At 43.0% G+C, this 18213-nt stretch overlaps 1 protein-coding gene across 2 annotated transcripts in view; it reads right to left on the bottom strand.

Moving 5' to 3' along the window:
* WDR11 (WD repeat domain 11) overlaps window positions 1-18213 on the bottom strand; it is a 33918-nt gene that overhangs the window by 14109 nt on the left and 1596 nt on the right. The window contains exons 2-10 of one of the 2 annotated variants that reach the window (XM_049764405.1): window positions 18037-18148; window positions 12888-13041; window positions 11589-11762; window positions 8404-8590; window positions 7116-7281; window positions 6584-6698; window positions 5618-5813; window positions 4631-4734; window positions 1078-1254 (exon numbers count right to left, since the gene is read on the bottom strand). In XM_049764405.1, coding sequence (XP_049620362.1) covers window positions 1078-1254; window positions 4631-4734; window positions 5618-5813; window positions 6584-6698; window positions 7116-7281; window positions 8404-8590; window positions 11589-11762; window positions 12888-13041; window positions 18037-18148 — 1385 coding nt within the window. The remainder of the gene's footprint in view (window positions 1-1077; window positions 1255-4630; window positions 4735-5617; window positions 5814-6583; window positions 6699-7115; window positions 7282-8403; window positions 8591-11588; window positions 11763-12887; window positions 13042-18036; window positions 18149-18213) is intronic. The other variant, XM_049764406.1, reaches the window with a different exon arrangement.

Raw genomic sequence — 18213 nt, 5'->3', positions numbered from 1 at the left:
ATAGATCTTCTTTGTCAAATTCTTCCTATGTGCCCTGAGTTTTGACTAAGCTGAATCATGCACAGCTTTTCCACACAGGGATATGACCTATATGGATGTCCTTATGACCATGGGGTGATCTGACCCACAGAGATGTTCCTGTGACCAAGGCAGACAGATGGCCCTGATGTCGACCAGGCCCTTCTGTCAGACTCTGCCTCACTCGGTCAGACCCAACTCAACAGTGTCTTTCTGCTCACCACAAGCCAGAACCAGGCATCTTACAGTGGGAACTTCACAACCAAGTTAGCTCCAAGGACTGTGCTATTCACAGAAACAATTTTCTGAGAGGGACAAAAGTTATTTTTTATAATCACCATGTTTACAAAGTTACAAAGTTGTTCCTGACTGAGTTCAATGTTCCAACACCCATCCCTCTCCTTCACCTGTGTCTACTTCCCTCTAACAATGTCCCCAGTTTTCTTCCCACCCTATTTTTCTTTTTCTATTTTTTCCCTTTTAGGTGCTTCACAATAACCTGAAAAATAAGGTAAACTGATAGTATATGTATATTATATATATATATATGTATATAGAACAAACATACAAACATACAACAAATTCTATCTTAACCTCCCTAGGAAGTTGAACACAAAGCTCTAGTTCTAGTTCTAAAGCAAAAATGAAGCATGGATCTACATTGCTGTAAACGTGGGCCTGAACACACTTGGCATGTCAGAGGCAAACTAGAGATGCTGCTTTGGGGGTTGGGGATGACCTTCACTATGATTACAAAGATATAAAAAACCAGATGGATGACAGGGGTGGTTCAAGCCACACCCAGCTGTGCTCAGGATTATTCCTAGCTCTGTAGTCATTCCTGACAGGGCTCTGGGGGGCCATTAGGGCTTCAGGGGAGTGTCCCAGCCCACAATGTTCAAGGAAAATGCACTGCACTATCTCTGGCCCCTAAAACGAGTCTTTACAAAATTTTCTTGAGAGCACACTTGAAGAGAGGGCAAGCTGCCCTAGGAACCAGCAGATACATCTCAGCAGACAGGTGACTGGCACAAAAGCCAAAATAAAATTGCTCCTCACCCACAGCGAGCAGCGGCTGGTACATCTTGATGTTTTTGGTGGTCAGTGGTGGGCACATCCGGATGGCAAACTGTGGCGGTGGCAATCCTGAGAGCAACCCAGTGAGCAGGAACTTGAGCTGAACCTCCTGTAGGACAGGGCTTTTGGGGTGCTCGTCCCCCGCAACTGCACTCTGCCCTGATTTACAAAGAGAAAAGAACACAAACCCAGTGACCTTCATCACAACACATTATGACCTGGAAAGCTGCAAAGAACAGCTAAGGCTTAAAGAAAAAACTGTCTTTGGGCCCTGGGGTAACACATGGAGCTCCCAGGCAGCCCACAGGACTCAAGCCAGTGACATCATTATGGCTCAAGGAGCAGGTGGGTCAGGCATGGGTCTCTATCCTCAGGGACACTCTTTAATCCTGGACTCCTGCTATGTGTCCCCAGAAGGGTCAAAGAAGGCAGCAGAGTCTGGAGAGCAGACCCCAGGTAACAGGTAGGAGCCCTTCACCTGTCCTTGGTCAAGCCACATCAAGTTGATTCAAAATAGGGGTTAATTACTGGACACACAAGTGTTCGTCTCAATGACTATCTGAAGTGGCTTTCTTAGATCTGACATTTTTATTTAAGCTTATGAAATATCAAACTATAACAAAAAATGACCCCTGCAAAAACTCTTGTAACTAAATAAGTATGTGTAAAGTCCAGGAGAGACAAGACTATGCACTAGGAAAGAATTCATTTTCTTCTTCCCGTCATTTCTCAACACTGAATTAAGTTGTAAAACACAGAACTTGCGGGCCAGTAGATCTATGAACATGCCCACAAGCTGTGACTGGGAAAAGAGAAACCATCACAAAATGTGGCTGCCTCTGGCGGTAATCTTGAAAGGCTGCATAGCTGTTTTAACAGCTTTATTTTTAAATCTGTTGAAATGTACTGAAAAATGACCACCAATTATCATGAACTTTTATGATCTGGGAGGAATTAGCCAGATAGTGGCTACAAATCCCAACGAACAAAGTCTAACAGTTGATTCCTGGGAATCAACTTCCAGATTTTTCTCCAAGCAGCTTTCCTCAGAGGAGTTCAGGAGGCTGAGCAAACGAGCTATTAGCGCAAGCCACGGACTTTACCCGATGACTACAAATCAAGCCTCTCTACTTAATGCAATTGCTTTCAATGATCACTAAACACACAGAAAACTTCAAATGAAAATTATAATTACAAGTTTTAATTAAAATGGTTCTAAGTAACAAAGCTTTATTTATTTGATACTTTTAAATTAACTATATTATCACGAATTGCCTTATAACCCATATCCTTGTCTTTTTTAAAAAAAATGAAATATGCATTTTTCTACTATATAGAAAAGTGTTCTCTCCTACACAGGTCTCCCAGCCCCTGTCTCTGTCTGTCTCTCTCCTCTCACACTTCACTTTGCTAAGTAAATCTCTTTCACTGAAAACTATTTTACTTCACATACACCAAAAAAGGCAATTTATCTCACTTAGCTACCTAAGCAGCTTAAAGTTTAGAGTTCCCGCGGGCTTCATGTTACTGATTGGCCCTGTGCATGTGTGTATGTAATATTTTACTATAGTATTTTATATTAAGTTGCAGATAGGGTCAATTAACTCAAAAAATTGTTTTATTGATGGCATGATTATTTGTCAAGTCAAATTCCTCAAATAAATTTATGTCTAAAAGATGAAGAGAGAGAAAGTTAAATATGAAAGTGTCAAGGGACATAAAAGCATCACACCATGGGCAGGACTGGAGACTGGGTCTGGCCTGTTCTCGGAGGGGCTGAGGATGGATCTGGTCTATATTCTGGGGGGCTGAGGGTGGGTCTGGCTTGTTCTGAGGGGACTGCAGGTGGGTCTGGCCTATGTTTTTTGGGGGACTGACGGTAGATCTGGCCTGTTCTCAGGGGGCTGAGGGTGGGTCCAGTCTGTGTTCTTGGGGAATTGAGGGCACCAGGCCACGGCCAGGACTAGGCTCAGAATGGGCTGCCTGGGGGTCTTCTGGTTCCTTCTCTTACTAGCTGGGTGGTTCAGGGCAGTTTTCAAAAATTCCCATTTCACATACATACAGTGAAAATAATATTGCCTACCTCGTAGGGTGAAGAAATTCTATTGTGCATTTATAAGACTAAGTATCCAATAAATACCATTTCTGAATAAGATGATTAATACTAGAATGCTCTAACATCAAAAACCTATCACCTACCACACGCACACACAAAATATTTTTGTATATATTTTCGATTACATTATGAAGTAACAGAAAATTCTTCGTAAACCACCGCCACAATTTTAAAGAGCTGGGAGTCAAAAATTGCCTGGCATATTTACAAATTCTTAAGATTTCTAGCTGTGTAACAGGTGAAATTACAAATCCTCACGTGTTTCCTTTTAGATACACTGACTTGACAAGATAACTTGATGCCATATTTTATCTTCAAATATTAGTTTGAAGCATCTCCCACATAAAAATAAAAAGTGTTTTATCAAAAAGTCAAAATACCATTTTCTGCTATTGCTCAGTTACTATGGGCCTTGGATAAATACCTACTACACAAGCGCTACATCTCAAATGCTCAAAGAACCAGAGCTGAGTGCTGAAAATATGAAGCTAAGTCTAAAACCTTTCTACCCTTGTGGAGTTTTGTTTTTTGTTTTGTTTTTGGACCACACCCAGCGGCGCTCAGGGGTTACTCCTGGCTCTGTGCTCAGAAATCGCTCCTGGCAGGCACGAGGGACCCTATGAGATGGTGGGATTCGAACCATTGTGAACTACCTTCGGTCCTGTGTTATCTCTCTGACCCCATCAGAGGCATCAGATGAGAATGAAGAATTCCAATGCAGCTGTGAATTACTAGGAACTGCAAAGAAGGTTTACATCAAACTAGTTTGAGAGATTAAAACACAGCAAGACTTGAGGACTGAGTTGGCAACAGGAAGGAAGGAAGGAAGGAAGGAAGGAAGGAAGGAAGGAAGGAAGGAAGGAAGGAAGGAAGGAAGGAAGGAAGGAAGGAAGGAAGGAAGGAAGGGAGGGAGGGAGGGAGGGAGGGAGGGAGGGAGGGAGGAAAGGACGGGAGGGAGGGAGGAAAGGACGGGAGGGAGGGAGGAAAGGACGGGAGGGAGGGAGGAAAGGACGGGAGGGAGGGAGGAAAGGACGGGAGGGAGGAAGGAAGGGAGGGAGGGAGGGAGGGAGGGAGGGAGGGAGGGAGGGAGGGAGGGGCGAAGGATGTATTTCATCTTGAGTCCAGGAAGCCAATGGGTATGAAGCCGGGCGAATTAGGGCATCACCAGAGCTGCCCAACTGCTGTCTCTTTCCCTCCCTGGTGAAGAAACATTGCCTAATTCCAACTACTAACAGATCAATTGAAAAACAGCTGTATCTTCTTATATGTCAGTATTTTATTTTACATCTCTTATTTAAGATAAAGAGTTGATTCTTCCTTTCCTCCAGAATTGATGCTAACTATGAACAGGGACTATGTAAAGGATTTTTTTCTCTGAAAAGAATTCCACAGCATAGGTGAGAAGGAAGGAAAACTCACCGATCATGTTGTCCAGGGAGAGGTCAGGGAGCCTGCTCTGGAGCGTGCCCCCAGGGATCCCACAGAAGGACACTGGAGAGTAGAGAGGGGACATGCCAGAGGTACTGCAAAGACACAACAGGATGGCAGCACGTCACAGTCAGTTGCGGGTCAGTCACAAGCCAGGCACTTTCGATCAATGGCTGCTACTTCACGTGAGAAAGAGCCATAATTCATCCATCTGTCCTCCCCACTTTTACTGAGGGGAAGCATACCTGGCAGTACTCTGGGTTCATTCTGAGCTCAGGAATCATTACTGATGGCTTCTGGTAATCATATAGGGCACTGAGAATGGAACCTGGGCTGGCCCCATGAAAGACAAGCATCAACTCCAGCCCCTCCCTCTTCCTTTTCCTCATAAATAAAAACACTTCGCAGCAGGCGTACTGGATTCCTTCAGTATCTAGTTAAGTAGACTATAAAAATATTTTTGTATTGGGGCTAGACAGACAGGACAAGAGATAGGGTATCTGCCTCACACGCCTGCCCTGGCTTTGATCCATCCCAGACACCACCTATGGTCCCCCACCCTTGCCCCATCAAGAATGAGCTCTGATCATAGAGCCAGGAATCAGCCCTAGAACTGCTGAGTGTGGCCCCCAAATGAAAACAACAAATTGTTTTTGGACCAAAGTGTCATTTTGACAGGACTCTGGCACTTTACCAGGGAGGAGGGCCAGAAGACAGTTCAATTAGGGGGTTCCTCGCACCCACCTGGCTTAAATCCTGGCACCTCCTGGTCCTGGGAGCATCTAAAGGAATCCTGGAGGCCCCAGGATGGCCCAGGTCCCTGGCCACCCAGGGCCTGAGCAGCCCAGCTGGCTGAGACTTGTAGGCTGCCTGAGCACCATGTGAGAGATGCTTCCCAACCAACAAAAATGTTTTAAATAAATATTTGAAAATGAGGAGAGAGGAAGCAAAGCAGCCCCATCCAAGGGATACGCTTACCAGCTGCGGGCACTTCGGTCCCACGCAGTAGACTTGAGCTCCCAGATCATGACTCTACCGTCGCTCACCAGGAGTGCAGCCGCATTCTCGTTGACAGGGCAGCACACGGCGCTGAAGGGCCGCACAGTTTTGGTCACCCTGATGGCATCACACTGACTTCGGAGGTCATAGGTCAGCTCCTGGACAGGGTCTGGGTCTGACAAAGCACGGAAGTGACCATCCCCATGTCCCTCCTGCTGTCTCCATGAAGAAGACTCAACTCAAGGGACACTGAACTTCAACACAGAACCAGCTCCCTCCCTATGATTACTCTTGTCTTTGTAATATAAGGATAATTCACTTAAGGGTGGGTCTCTGCCGAGCTGAACTGCCAAAACAGCAACTCTGACCAAGAGAGCTTATTTTTAAAAGATCCTTAAAAACCATTTTAATCATTTGGAAGAGGATTTGCAGATGATATTGCGGCCCATGATTAAGGAATAAACAGATCATTACAGACCAGAATAACCTGCAGATGCCCATAAGCCTAAAGAAAACCCAACTAGGTTTTAAACTCACTGTGAAAGTCACTTTCCCATTTCCTCGGCACATCATTCCAAAAACATCTTTTATCTGCTCAAAGACAGCTGAATGCTCTGGAAGTGATGGGACTTTAAAATGAAAACTCATACAGCAGAGAAGGGAAGAATGTATAATTGTAAAAAAGGGTTTATGAAGTTGGGCTTGTGCTAAAAAGTAAATTCACAGAAGGATTATCTACCTGGTTCAAGGACACTATCAGAAGAATAACAATATCTCTTTCTTTGTTCACTACTACAAGACTGAGAGATTTGTCCCAGACATCTGGGGACCCATAAGATAATCACACTCTACTTTCTCTGTTTGTGGCTGTTATTTGCCACATAGAATTTTATAAAATAATTTGCAAGAACAAGTGATTAACATTATTCTGAAATACAAACTGACCTGGTTCCTCATTTGAAGAGGTGAAAATATTACTATAAGATCTTCGAACACGTAAGGTTATACAGCCATTTTCATGTAGGCAAAATATACCATCACGTTGGAAGCAGGGTATTACCTTTAAATAGATGATGTATTTATTTTAAAAGTTTAACTACAAATTAAGAAAGTATATACTGGAGAAAATCATATTTAGAGTATATAGGAAAAATACAAGAAAATAAAAAGTTAAAGATAATCCTCAAGATTTAAAATATTTTAAATTTCATTTATTAAATCCTAAAAATAAATATCAATAAATATTTCCAAGAGTATTTCTAATACACAAGTCTAATATTAGACATATAATAGATTTTAATATATTAATGTGGAATTCTAATAAATTAACCCAATCAGAATTGCAGGGAAACGTAGCATTGTCCTCCTTCAGGTGGATATGAAGTTAAAACAGAAAAAGGGAACTTTGATGAGATAATGGATTTTCTCTCTCATTCCTAATCCACCTTGGCAGGTGCCATATACAAACTTTAGATACCTGCAGAAAGGGAATTCCAGTTCGTTCTATTGCGATCACACCCACTGTCTGATTGACCTCAAGGTCAAGGATCAAAATTTCCCGAGGATAGAGCAGGAGCATGTGATTCCTTTTGGAAGGCAGATAGGCCAGCTGAAGGCAATCATTGAGTGTCATGAACTCAGCACTGAAAAGCAGAAAACAAGTCCTTAGTCAAAGGCTCTGTCTGTCTGTTCATGGCAGAAAACGTAACAAAGGCTTGACTTGTGTATTTTCCTGACAACTCAGAATGAGGTCTACACAGGTCTATGGCAGAGGCTGGAATAATGAAATCTAAGCAAACAACTCAGAATCTTCTGGGGCATGCGGAGGCTTCCCAAGACACTGCTCTATGTGAGAAACTTCTACACTAGAGTGAGATGGACCCAGACTTGACAGGCTGGCACAATTGCTAATGGACAGGGCAAAGGCCAGGAAGACATGTTTCAAATGAAAATCTGGTTTTGTGTCCTAGGTTTTCATGTCTGTGACAATCCCTGTATTGGAGCCTCCATCTCACATTTTCACAAGGAAATTACAGAAGTCAGTGGTGGGGAATCAGGGGTGTGGCATTAGTGAAAACAAAGGAGCTATCAGATGCTAAATCTCTTAAAAGAGGAGGCAAAAAACTCTAACAAATTCAAAATTAGAGTCTGGAAAGACTTTGCATATAGCCAACTACAGTTCAACTGAGCAGAGTCAGGAGTAAACCTGAATACCACTAGGTATGACCACTTAAAAATATTTATTCTTGGGGCCGGGCGGTGGCGCTAGAGATAAGGTGCCTGCCTTGCCTGCGCTAGCCTTGGATGGACTGCGGTTCGATCCCCCGGTGTCCCATATGGTCCCCCAAGCCAGGAGCAACTTCTGAGCGCATAGCCAGGAGTAACCCCTGAGCGTCACCGGGTGTGGCCCAAAAACCAAAAAAATATATATATATATTTATTCTTGTTTCCAAAATTAGAATTAAGAAGGCCCAGAGTGATAAAAGAGTGGATAGGACATTTGCCTAGCATGTGGAGGACCCAGGTTCAATCCCCAGTATCCCATATGGTCCCCTGAGCATGCTAGGAGTGATTCCTGAATGCAGAGCCAGGAGTAACTCGAGGACCACTGGGTGTGACACAAGTATAAGCAGATGAAAAACACAGGTTAAGAAGAAAAAAAAAAAACTTATCTTAGAATGTGACCCAAAATGCTGTTAATTAGCAGCCAATAAATAGATCTGTGTTAGATAAGTATGCCAGTCAATGGCGCTCATATAGCTCACCTCGGTTTCTCTTGCGTGATTAAGATCTTGACTTTATTCAGTGCCTTCTTGGCCCCTGTGGCTGCTGCCGGCTTGTTGTGTGCGGGACTCGAATGTGGGCTGGAAATATAAACTTTCTTCCCAGGGCCAGCAGGAGGCTTGGATGGGGAGAAATCCGAGATGAACACGATGCCCTCGCTGGTGAGGACTGGACGGGGAGAGAAGTGACAAAACTGAGTCAGGTTGAACTAAGCTTAAGCAGAGCTTGATTCCAATGGCATTGAGAGCTCGGTAATGGGCATTTTAATAATGCAGAACTGTTGTTTTATTTTTCTTAATGTTTTTTTGGCTGAAAGTTCAAAATTAAGGTGTCAGCAAAGGGATTTCTTTTGAGAATTCTGTTTATGGGTGATTGTCTTCCCACTGTAACTTCACCTTGTCCTCTTTCTTTGCATCTTTGTCCCCATAAATAAAAAATAAATAAAAAATAAATAAAAATTTAGATGGTAAAAAAAAATAATAATGCAGAACTGGCAGTGCAAGGCAAGTCATAATGCAAGGGGAATGTTCTCCAAGAAGCAGCCAAACAGGTGGCCCATTAAAATTCATCAGCAGCCTCCCCAACTGAGCATTTGAAATTAATGTCTTATATTAAAAAGATACTGGGAGGTTCTTGGCAGAACGAGCAAATGTTTGTTCTTGAAAATAAATTCAGCGCATGGACTTTCATTAAAAATCTTTCCTTATTATATCCTGGAGCTTCATGACACACAAAGAAGCTGCCGAATATAAAAATCTCTTAAGAGGAGAGAAATCCCAGAGAAGAGGGTCTGTGCATCGCACTTGGCTAAGGTCAAATTCTAGATCTGCTGATACTAATATTGTACAATGCTCCTGAGCCCTGAATTCTGTCTGAATTCAACTTCTTTTCCTTCTAGAGCATCAGCTAGAACTTTAAGATGGGCAAAAAGGGTTTATTTTTTTTCTCTATAGAAAGAGTAAAAGCAGATGCGAACAGAGAAACTTACTAAGTAACAGACACATTTCCAAGGAGACAACCTCGTATTTTGCAATACAAATTATGCCCTTTATTGTGACTGTAAAAATAATATTCCTGAAAACTGGGACTGAGAAATTCAGTTATCCGAACAGACAGACACTTACAGACCCTGGGTAACTGTTGCCAAAGAGGCCGCTTCAAACCCAGCAAACACCAAGTATTCAAGTTAGAACAACTCTAGCCTGCTGGGTCCAAGTCAAATAAAGGCAGTGGGTGGACTAAAGCTCAGAAAGCATCACACTGAGGCTGCATCCCACAAGCAATAAGGCTGCAGCTAGGGAACTGGAAGCCTCTCTGCCCTGCCAGAGGACAGAACTGAGAACCCTTCCTGTGGGGACCCTCCTCTCTGACAGTGGCTACAGCCCTACTATCTTCCCACAGTCCTGTATCCTGTGCACATCCATTCAGGTGACAACTTCGAAGTCTGAAGACTAGACTATGTGATCTGTACAGCAGTTATTATTCTTTGAATTCCTACTTATCTGCCTCTCTCTTCCTTCAACAGCCCCACAAATGTGGGGGCCAGGAAGGGCCTGGGAAAGAGCTGAGAGGACAGGGGAACAAAATGAGCATGCCCAGGGAGCTGAATTAAATTCACGGCACCACATGGTCCTCTGAGCATCAGCAGGCCTGGCTCTTGTGGCCCCCAGTCAGCACTGTGGGATGTGACACATCTTCAGGGTCCAGGCTCAGCCTGGTGACTAGCCAACTGTCTTCTTCAGGTGTGGCCCAGGGCATCCTGAGGTCCCCAAAATTTGATTATATAACTACAAAGAGGGTGAGGCATCAGGATTCAATCCCAAACTCCACATGGATTTCTGAGCATCCCTGGGTCTAGAAGTGCTTCAGGATCAGTGGGTGTGATCAGGCATGCCCTGATACTCCCCCGCCCCCCCCCCCCCAGCACTGTCAGGATAACCCTGATGGCCACCAGTCCCTCAGGGTCCTAGCAATGCTGCATCCTGGAACCCGCACAGACCTGATTGGTCTAATATCCCTGGACAAGTTAGAATTCCGAGTCATTCAAAACAGGTAAATCAGCGTTTTTTTTTTTTTTTTTTGGTTTTTGGGTCACACCCAGCAGCACTCAGGGGTTACTCCTGGCTCCATGCTCAGAAATCATTCCTGGCAGGCTCGGGGGACCATATGGGATGCCAGGATTCAAACCAATGACCTTCTGCATGAAAGGCAAACACCTTACCTCCATGCTATCTCTCTGGCCCCTAAATCAGCTTTTTTTTGTAGTTAATTCCTGTTCCTAGTTGTGATCAAATGTCACATGGGACCTAGCTCAGACCACTTCCTGTAAGCACCTGACACAGCCCTTTCACCTATTCCCCTTTAAAACACCACTATCAACCATTTCGACCATGGTTTCCAGTCAGGCTCCCTTGAACTAGAAAATCAATTTCCTGGAGGCAGGATCTATCTCACTTCACCAACTGTGCCTGACAAACAGCCACAGAGCACTGGAAACACCCGAAAGAAAACTCAACAAAGAACATTTTCTGAATAATTCTGCTGCAAAGGCATTTAAAAAAAAAAAGAAAGAAAGAAATGTGATTTTATCCTTGTTTGTTCACAAAAGCATGAAAAGTGGCACTGGCTGGTCCAAACCAGTTCTGCAAAGAAAATCACCCATGGACAAATTCAGCTCCTGGTCTGTTTATGGCCCTCAAAAAATTGTTGTTATTGTTGCAGTAGTTTCATTTTGTTTTCTAAAGAAAGGACATTTTTTCTATAGCACAGACTACATAAAAGTCTTGACTCTAGTTCTTGAAATGTTCCTATCAAAACAAATGTAATTAGTTTGGCATTTGACTAATACAGCCCTGCTCTCCCTGGCTAATCTAATTCCATTCACAGGGTCAACACACTAGAGGTGCAGATTCTAGATTTAATTAAATTTCTATTAACATACTAACAAATGATGGGGGAGTGGTGGGTTATGATTTAGAAGCTGGAGAAATTCAGGCTAGATCTTCACTCCAAATAAAATGTACCGAGCTAGGGTCCCATCATAGACGCCCCATCGGTGCATCTGAAGAATGGAGCTCCCCAGACAGGTCTTAACCCTCAAACTGAGTCTAGAGAATGATGCCACTGTAAGGACTCTAACCCACTTTCCAAAGAAACAGCTACTCACGAGTTAAATGTGAAGGGTCGAAAGGATCGAAGGAGAAGGACAGGATGTTGTCCGCATAGCTCTTCTTCCAGAGCTTGGTGCCAGTATCTGCGTTCCAGAGCACGATGTAGTTGGGTGGGTGGATGGCAAGCAGCAAGTCTCGGGACGCATCTTGATTCCACAACCATTGTAGGTCTGCAGAGACCACACACACCCTGGTAAAAGCCAGGACCAACCTCATCCAAAGCATTCAGCAAATGCGAGCATGTCCTCACTGGGCCCTTCTTTCTGTCTCCCACAAAACACTGATGCCCTGACTTGGCCCTGGCATGGTGCATGCACATCTGCATATCCAGACTGAAGAAAAGCAACTCACATTAAAGACAAAATGATTCTTTGAGCCTCTAGTGATTAAAATGTCAAGTTCAATGTGTTTAAGAGATGGATGACTTTAAAGAGAATCCCAAACCATTTGAGCTGACTGCTAATGAAAATTCAACAGCCAAGACCATCCTAACCATTACCGACCCCACTCAACTGTGTCTTCCTTTTATAAATGGAACCAATGAAGGGGATTTCACCAAATCTCACGATTTCTGGCAATGATAAACAGGATCAGGATCTAGATCAGTATTTAGTCCACAGTAAGGACTTAATACTTTTTTAACGGTCATTTTTAAAAATTCACTCCATTATGAAAGCTCACTCAAAGCCTTGGGCCTACGAACCAGCATATTGAGTATAGGCTAATAATACTAACAAATTCTAGACAAATAGGCAAATTCTATTTGTATATGAAAAGGCCAGAATTTGATTATCTTTACGAATGATAAGTAATTCTAAAGAACAATTCAAATGAGCAGATTCGCCACATTTCCTTTTATTGTGCTTAGCTGACAAGGTCATGGCAGTTAATTCTGTTCCTAAGAGCTGTGTGGGGATGATGCAGAAAACCAACACAAAGCCAAGGCAGGAATCAACTGGCAAGGAAGCAAAACAATCCAAAAGCATGCTGAGAGGAGAAAAAGAAAGCTAGTTTGAGGAGCTGGAGCAATAGTACATTAGAGAGAAATTTTGCCTTGCACACTGCTGACCTGGATTCGATCCCCAGCATCCCATAGAGTCCCCAAGCATCATCATTACTCAGGAGTAATTCCTGAATGCAGAACCAGGAATAACCCCTGAGCACTATCAGGTGTGGCCCACAAATGAAAAGGGGGGAAAAGTCAGTTTGGGATCAGCATAGCCAGGCAGAGCACTTGGTTGGGAAGAGGCGAGAACCTCCCACTGAGAGTAAGGGGACCCACAGACTATGCTCACCTTGAATGGGCTTGACATGCTCCTGGATCTCACACTGAGCCAGACCCGTGACAACATCCCACACGATGATCTTTCCACTGACATCAGCAGAAGCTAAGCGCAAGGCGTATGGTGAGCCGAGGTTATGGTGATAGTTTTCCCGGGCCCATTTCACCTAGACACAAGGAGAAACTAGCCAGGTCAAGGCATACTCAGTGTGAAACAGAACAGAACTTTCAGGAGACACCAGAATTTGTGAAATGTTCTCAGTTTGTGTCATGAAAATGGGTATATATGAACAAGAAGGAAACTGGCTTCCATCCTGAAAAGCCAAACATTTTCACATTTTTTTAAAATATGAATTGAAGCTAAATAAAAAAAAATAAAAACGTATTAAGGATCTTACATTTAAATTATGGTGTGGTTTAAAAAAATCCAGAAAACAAAATAAATCACATTTTAACTAAAATCTATCTTTCATAAAGTTGTAAAAGTTTATTCTCTTCTTTGAAAAAAAAAAAAGCAAACCAACAACAGTGTACTTCATATTCTAGCAACTGAAAACCTTTATTTTTTTACAGGGGTCACTCTCAGTGGTGCTGAGAGGAGGGCTATCAGGGATGCTTTGGAGTCCACACAGCCACATCCAGGAAGATTTGGTACCAGAGATTGAGTGCAACATGTTACAGATGCCAGGCATGAATCCAAGGGCATTGCTGATCTTCAGAAAGCACCAGTGTATGTATGTGTTCTGCAAGTCAGCCAGCATATGGCACAGGGGATACATCTACAGGAACCTCTGTGATTTGTCTCTGGCCTGAACACAGCTGACCCTCACTGCTGGCACCTACTGTGGTTCTGTGTATAGTCACCGACTCACGAAAACCTACTTGTGATTTCATCTACAAAACCAGGATCTCAAAGTGCTTCCCTAACATTCCCAGACACCTGCAGAGTGGTGAGAACCCAGAGTCCCCCCACAGGCATGTGCATTCTCACAGCAGCTGAGCTCTGATGCTGCAAACATAACTTTTTTATTTTTTAAGATGATTCCATATTTAAAATGGTTCTTAAGCATGGTCCCAACGTGCTGTCCCATGCTCCTAAGTACAAGAAACTGAGATGTGCTTTCAGTGGGGAAAAAAAGGCAAGACCTCATTCAGTCTAGCTCACAGCGCTGCTGGCCATCAACTGAATGTCAATGAATCCACAAGACAGATTTCTTCCAATAGAAACAGAGAAGATAAGTTATATACTGAGATATATACTGATCTGATGGCAAATATATTGTGACCACAGAAACGCAACTAACCCCACTTACTTCTAGAAACAATTACTATTTCAGTATTTCCAACAATTTACATAGGAAGAACTGATAACTCCTATGTGTGTATGCATAACTGTAGAGCAGGAGTCTCAAACTCCGGCCTACGGGCCGTTTGCGGCCCTCCGTACAACATTTTGTGGCTCTGCCCTAGAGGAATCTTTTTTTGTTTTGCTTTGTTTTTGTTGTTTGGGCCACACCCCCCAATGTTCAAGGCTTACTACTACTGACTTTGCACTCAAGGATCACCCCGACTTTGCCTCCTGCGGCCCCAGGTAAATTGAGTTTGAGACCCCTGCTGCAGAGTGTGCACATAAAAGACTATGTTTACAGTGCATAAATTCCATTTATATAATAAGTCTAAAGTGTATGTATTTAAAAATCATCTAGATATAGGGCCAAACTGTTTAAAATCAAGAATAGACAATCTTGAAGCAGCCCCATCATTCACTGGGAAAGAAACCAAACATACTCAGACAAAGACACACATTTCCAATTTCTCATTTAAAATTATGCAAGCTGGAAGATAATAAAGCGCTATCTTTTGAGTACCACAAGGCAAAATCCTGGAGCATATAAAAAATTTCCTTAAACAAAAACTGAGAGAAGGGGTCGGAGCAGTAGCACAAGCGGTAAGGCATTTGCCTTGCACACGGCTAACCTAGGACAGATAGCGGTTCAATTCCCCGGCATCCCATATGGTCCCCCAAGCCAGGCGTGATTTCTGCACGATTATACAGGAGTAACCACTGAGCATCACCAGGTGTGGCCCCAAAACAAACAAACAAACAAAAATCCTGAGAGAATCAACCAAGAGCTAAGTATAACCTCACATGTTTAAAGGAAACTGTACAAGCAAAGGGAATCTAGTAACACACAGTACCTTAAATCTAAACACGTGAAAACTCTAGAAACAGCACAAGATAAAGGAAGATGTTTTTCTCCAGAAAACTCAATACCTAATATCAGACTTCAAATTACACTTTACGAAAGTCTGAATATTTTCCCCCTAAGCTCAGAAACAAGAGTATCCAACTAGCATTCCAATCAATTTTAGTTGAGGCCCAACCTTATATAATAAGGCAAAAAAATAAATAGAAACCGAGTGAAAAAAAATTAGCTCTCAAATGGCTTAAAAATAGTGGTGAGGGCCTTGGGCATTTTGGAACTAGTGAAGGTACAGCAAACTTTGTACATCAAAAGCATAAACACCAGAGAGCTGGTAAAAGCATTAACGTACTTGCCTAACATTGGCAGATCTAAATTCAATCCTTGGCACCACTAGGTCCCCCGAGCATCACTGATTGTGTCCCTAGAGCCCCCATATTGCTGGATGTAGCCCAAATGCTCCTGAACACTGGGAGTGGCCCCCATGCCCCTAACCTCACAGGGCCTTTGCATCATGTATCTTCAGGCACTGAACCAACAAGAGGGGGCCCCAAGGTCTCCTGAACACTATTTTGGAATCCAACATCTCCCACCACCACCAAAAATAATAATAATAATAATAATAAGGTGAATGACAACTCACAAAATGAGATAAAATAACCTCAATCAAATATCTCCTAACACACCTATAACCAGAACAGAGAATTCTTATAATTCCAGAATGAAAAAAATTTTCAAATTAGTCAAGGAAGGAACTGATTCTCAAAGGAGATAAACTTGGCAATAGGCAAGTTCAGGAGCTGAGCATTACAGCAAAGACAAACAAACAAAAGGACAGACCAACGCACGGAGAGCGCAGGGACATCACAACCTCTGACATGCTAGCAAGAATGCAGAATGGCACAGCTCCTCAGGAAGGCAAAGAGCAAGAACTTGCTTGAGGGATTCTACTCCTAGACATACAGCCCAAAGACATGAGAAGCAGGTTCACACATAAACTTGGGCACAATGTCCACAGCAGCATTATTCATTTATTGAATATTGGAAAAGTGGGAAATACACAAATGCCCATTAGCAAATATATATAAGGGATTCCTGCTGTGGAATATTATTCAGCAATAAAAAGGCAATGATACATGCTTACAACATAGATGGACTTAGGAACATACAAGCCTAAGAAGCCAGGCGCAAGAGCCACAGAGAACATGATTTCACTATATGATATGTCCAGAATAGGAAAATCTCAAGGTACAGAAATAGGGGAATGGGAGGCCAGAGCAATAGTGCAGCTGTAGGGCATCTGCCTTGCACATGGCAAACCCAGGATGGACCTCGATTCAATCTCCGGCATCCCATATGGTCCCCTGAGCCAGGAGCAATTTCTGAGTGTGTGGCCCAAAAAAAAAAAAAAAAAAAAAAAAAAAGAAAGAAAGAAAGAAAAAAATAGGGTAATGGATACAAAAGTTCTGGGGGGTGGAGGATTATAGAGATGGTTGACCAACTCTGTGAATATACCAAAAACTGTGGGAGTGTCTTCATGGGTGGTTTTATGGTATGGATAGCTTAATCAAGTTGTTACTAAAAACAAGACCAAAAAACCAAATCTTGACCTTCAACTTCTCCCTTAAATGTTCATCACTGTAATTGCTCCAGATGTCTTAGATTCATCTTGTCACCAAAACTCTCTCATTCAGGTACTCATAACTGTGAAGTTATCCTCCTCTCTGCTTCTTCTTTAAGTGCTCGATCTGAAGGTGATCAGGTTCACCTCTTGAACAGATCCTAAATACCATAGGCCCTTAGCATTTCCTGCCAAAATTTATTTTCCTAAAAGGCCTCATTGACTGTTCCAAACTGGCTTTCTCTAACTTATTCCACTGTTGCCAGAGTGAGTTCTAAAATACAACTGTGATATATCAACCTCCTATGTATAAATCAAAGTTCCTCTGCAATTTTAGAAAACTTTCATGACAGGGCTGGAGGACTAAGGCACATCCTTTGCATGTGGCTGACCCTAGGTTCAATCCCTTACATCACATACTTCCCCATCACCTCCTGATGGAGCCAATAAAATCTTTGAAGCTCCCATAGGGTGGCCTGGGATGCCCATGTTGCACATGGCCAGGCCCTTACACTGAGGAACTGGCTTGGCTGTCAAGACAATTTGTGAAGGGGGGCCCCAACTCCTGAGCTCCATTGGGAGACTTCCCCCAAAAGCTTTAAAGCCCAGGGACTGGAGAAAGTATCACATGTAAGATGCTTGCCTTGCACACAGACAACCCAGGTTTGATCCCTGGTACCCCGTATGGTCCCTAGAGCCCACCAGGAATGATTCCTGAGTGCAAGAGTAGGTTTCGGTACAGTCAAGAGTGGCCTCAAAGCAAATAATAACAGCAAAATAATTTATACCTCTCAGGTGTATTCTCTGGCTGCCTCATCTCATTCCTACCAGAGGATCAATCTTTGGGCCATGACATATTTTTCTGCAAATTTCTGCTGTTGGCTGCAGACCTCTCACTCTGGCTCTCCCTTGAGTAGCTTCTCTGCACTGGTCGCTGAGCAGGAGAGACCCGTGAATCCCAGGAATCTCTACAACTAAGGGACATCCAAAGCCTCTTTCCTCTCACAGACCAATCCAGTCTCACGCAGCACACTGAGGGCAGGCACTTCCTCTCATCCATCTGTACCTTCACTACATGCTCTGTACCCAAAATCTACCAGTGAAGGACTGGTTTGGGAAACACCAAAATTGATGTTTTCCACCAGGCTTAAACAACCTAAAGACTAGTATTAATAGCTTGTCCTGGACAGACACCATTGTATACAGATACACATTAGGCTCACCCAAAATAGATCACAACATATAAAAAAGCTCATCAATATCTGACATGTGAGTTAGGAAGAATTACAATGCTCTCTGAAACTTTAAGAGACACAAGTAAGTGGATTTGGACTTACCTTGACGACATCAGCTTTATGTTTTTCTAAAACTTGCAGCGTCTGGGCAGTATTGGAATCAACCACTACCACAAGCGAATGGCATCCATATGCAATCAAACCTTGCCAGCCCCTAATAAAACAGTAAGGTCACAATTTAAGTGTGGTGCAAAGCAAGATGTTTCCTTTACCAAGAAA

This window comes from Suncus etruscus, chromosome 17, assembly GCF_024139225.1.
Source record: "Suncus etruscus isolate mSunEtr1 chromosome 17, mSunEtr1.pri.cur, whole genome shotgun sequence".
In the NCBI taxonomy this organism is placed as follows: Eukaryota; Metazoa; Chordata; class Mammalia; order Eulipotyphla; family Soricidae; genus Suncus; species Suncus etruscus.
This window is presented reverse-complemented; position numbering and strand designations above follow the sequence as displayed.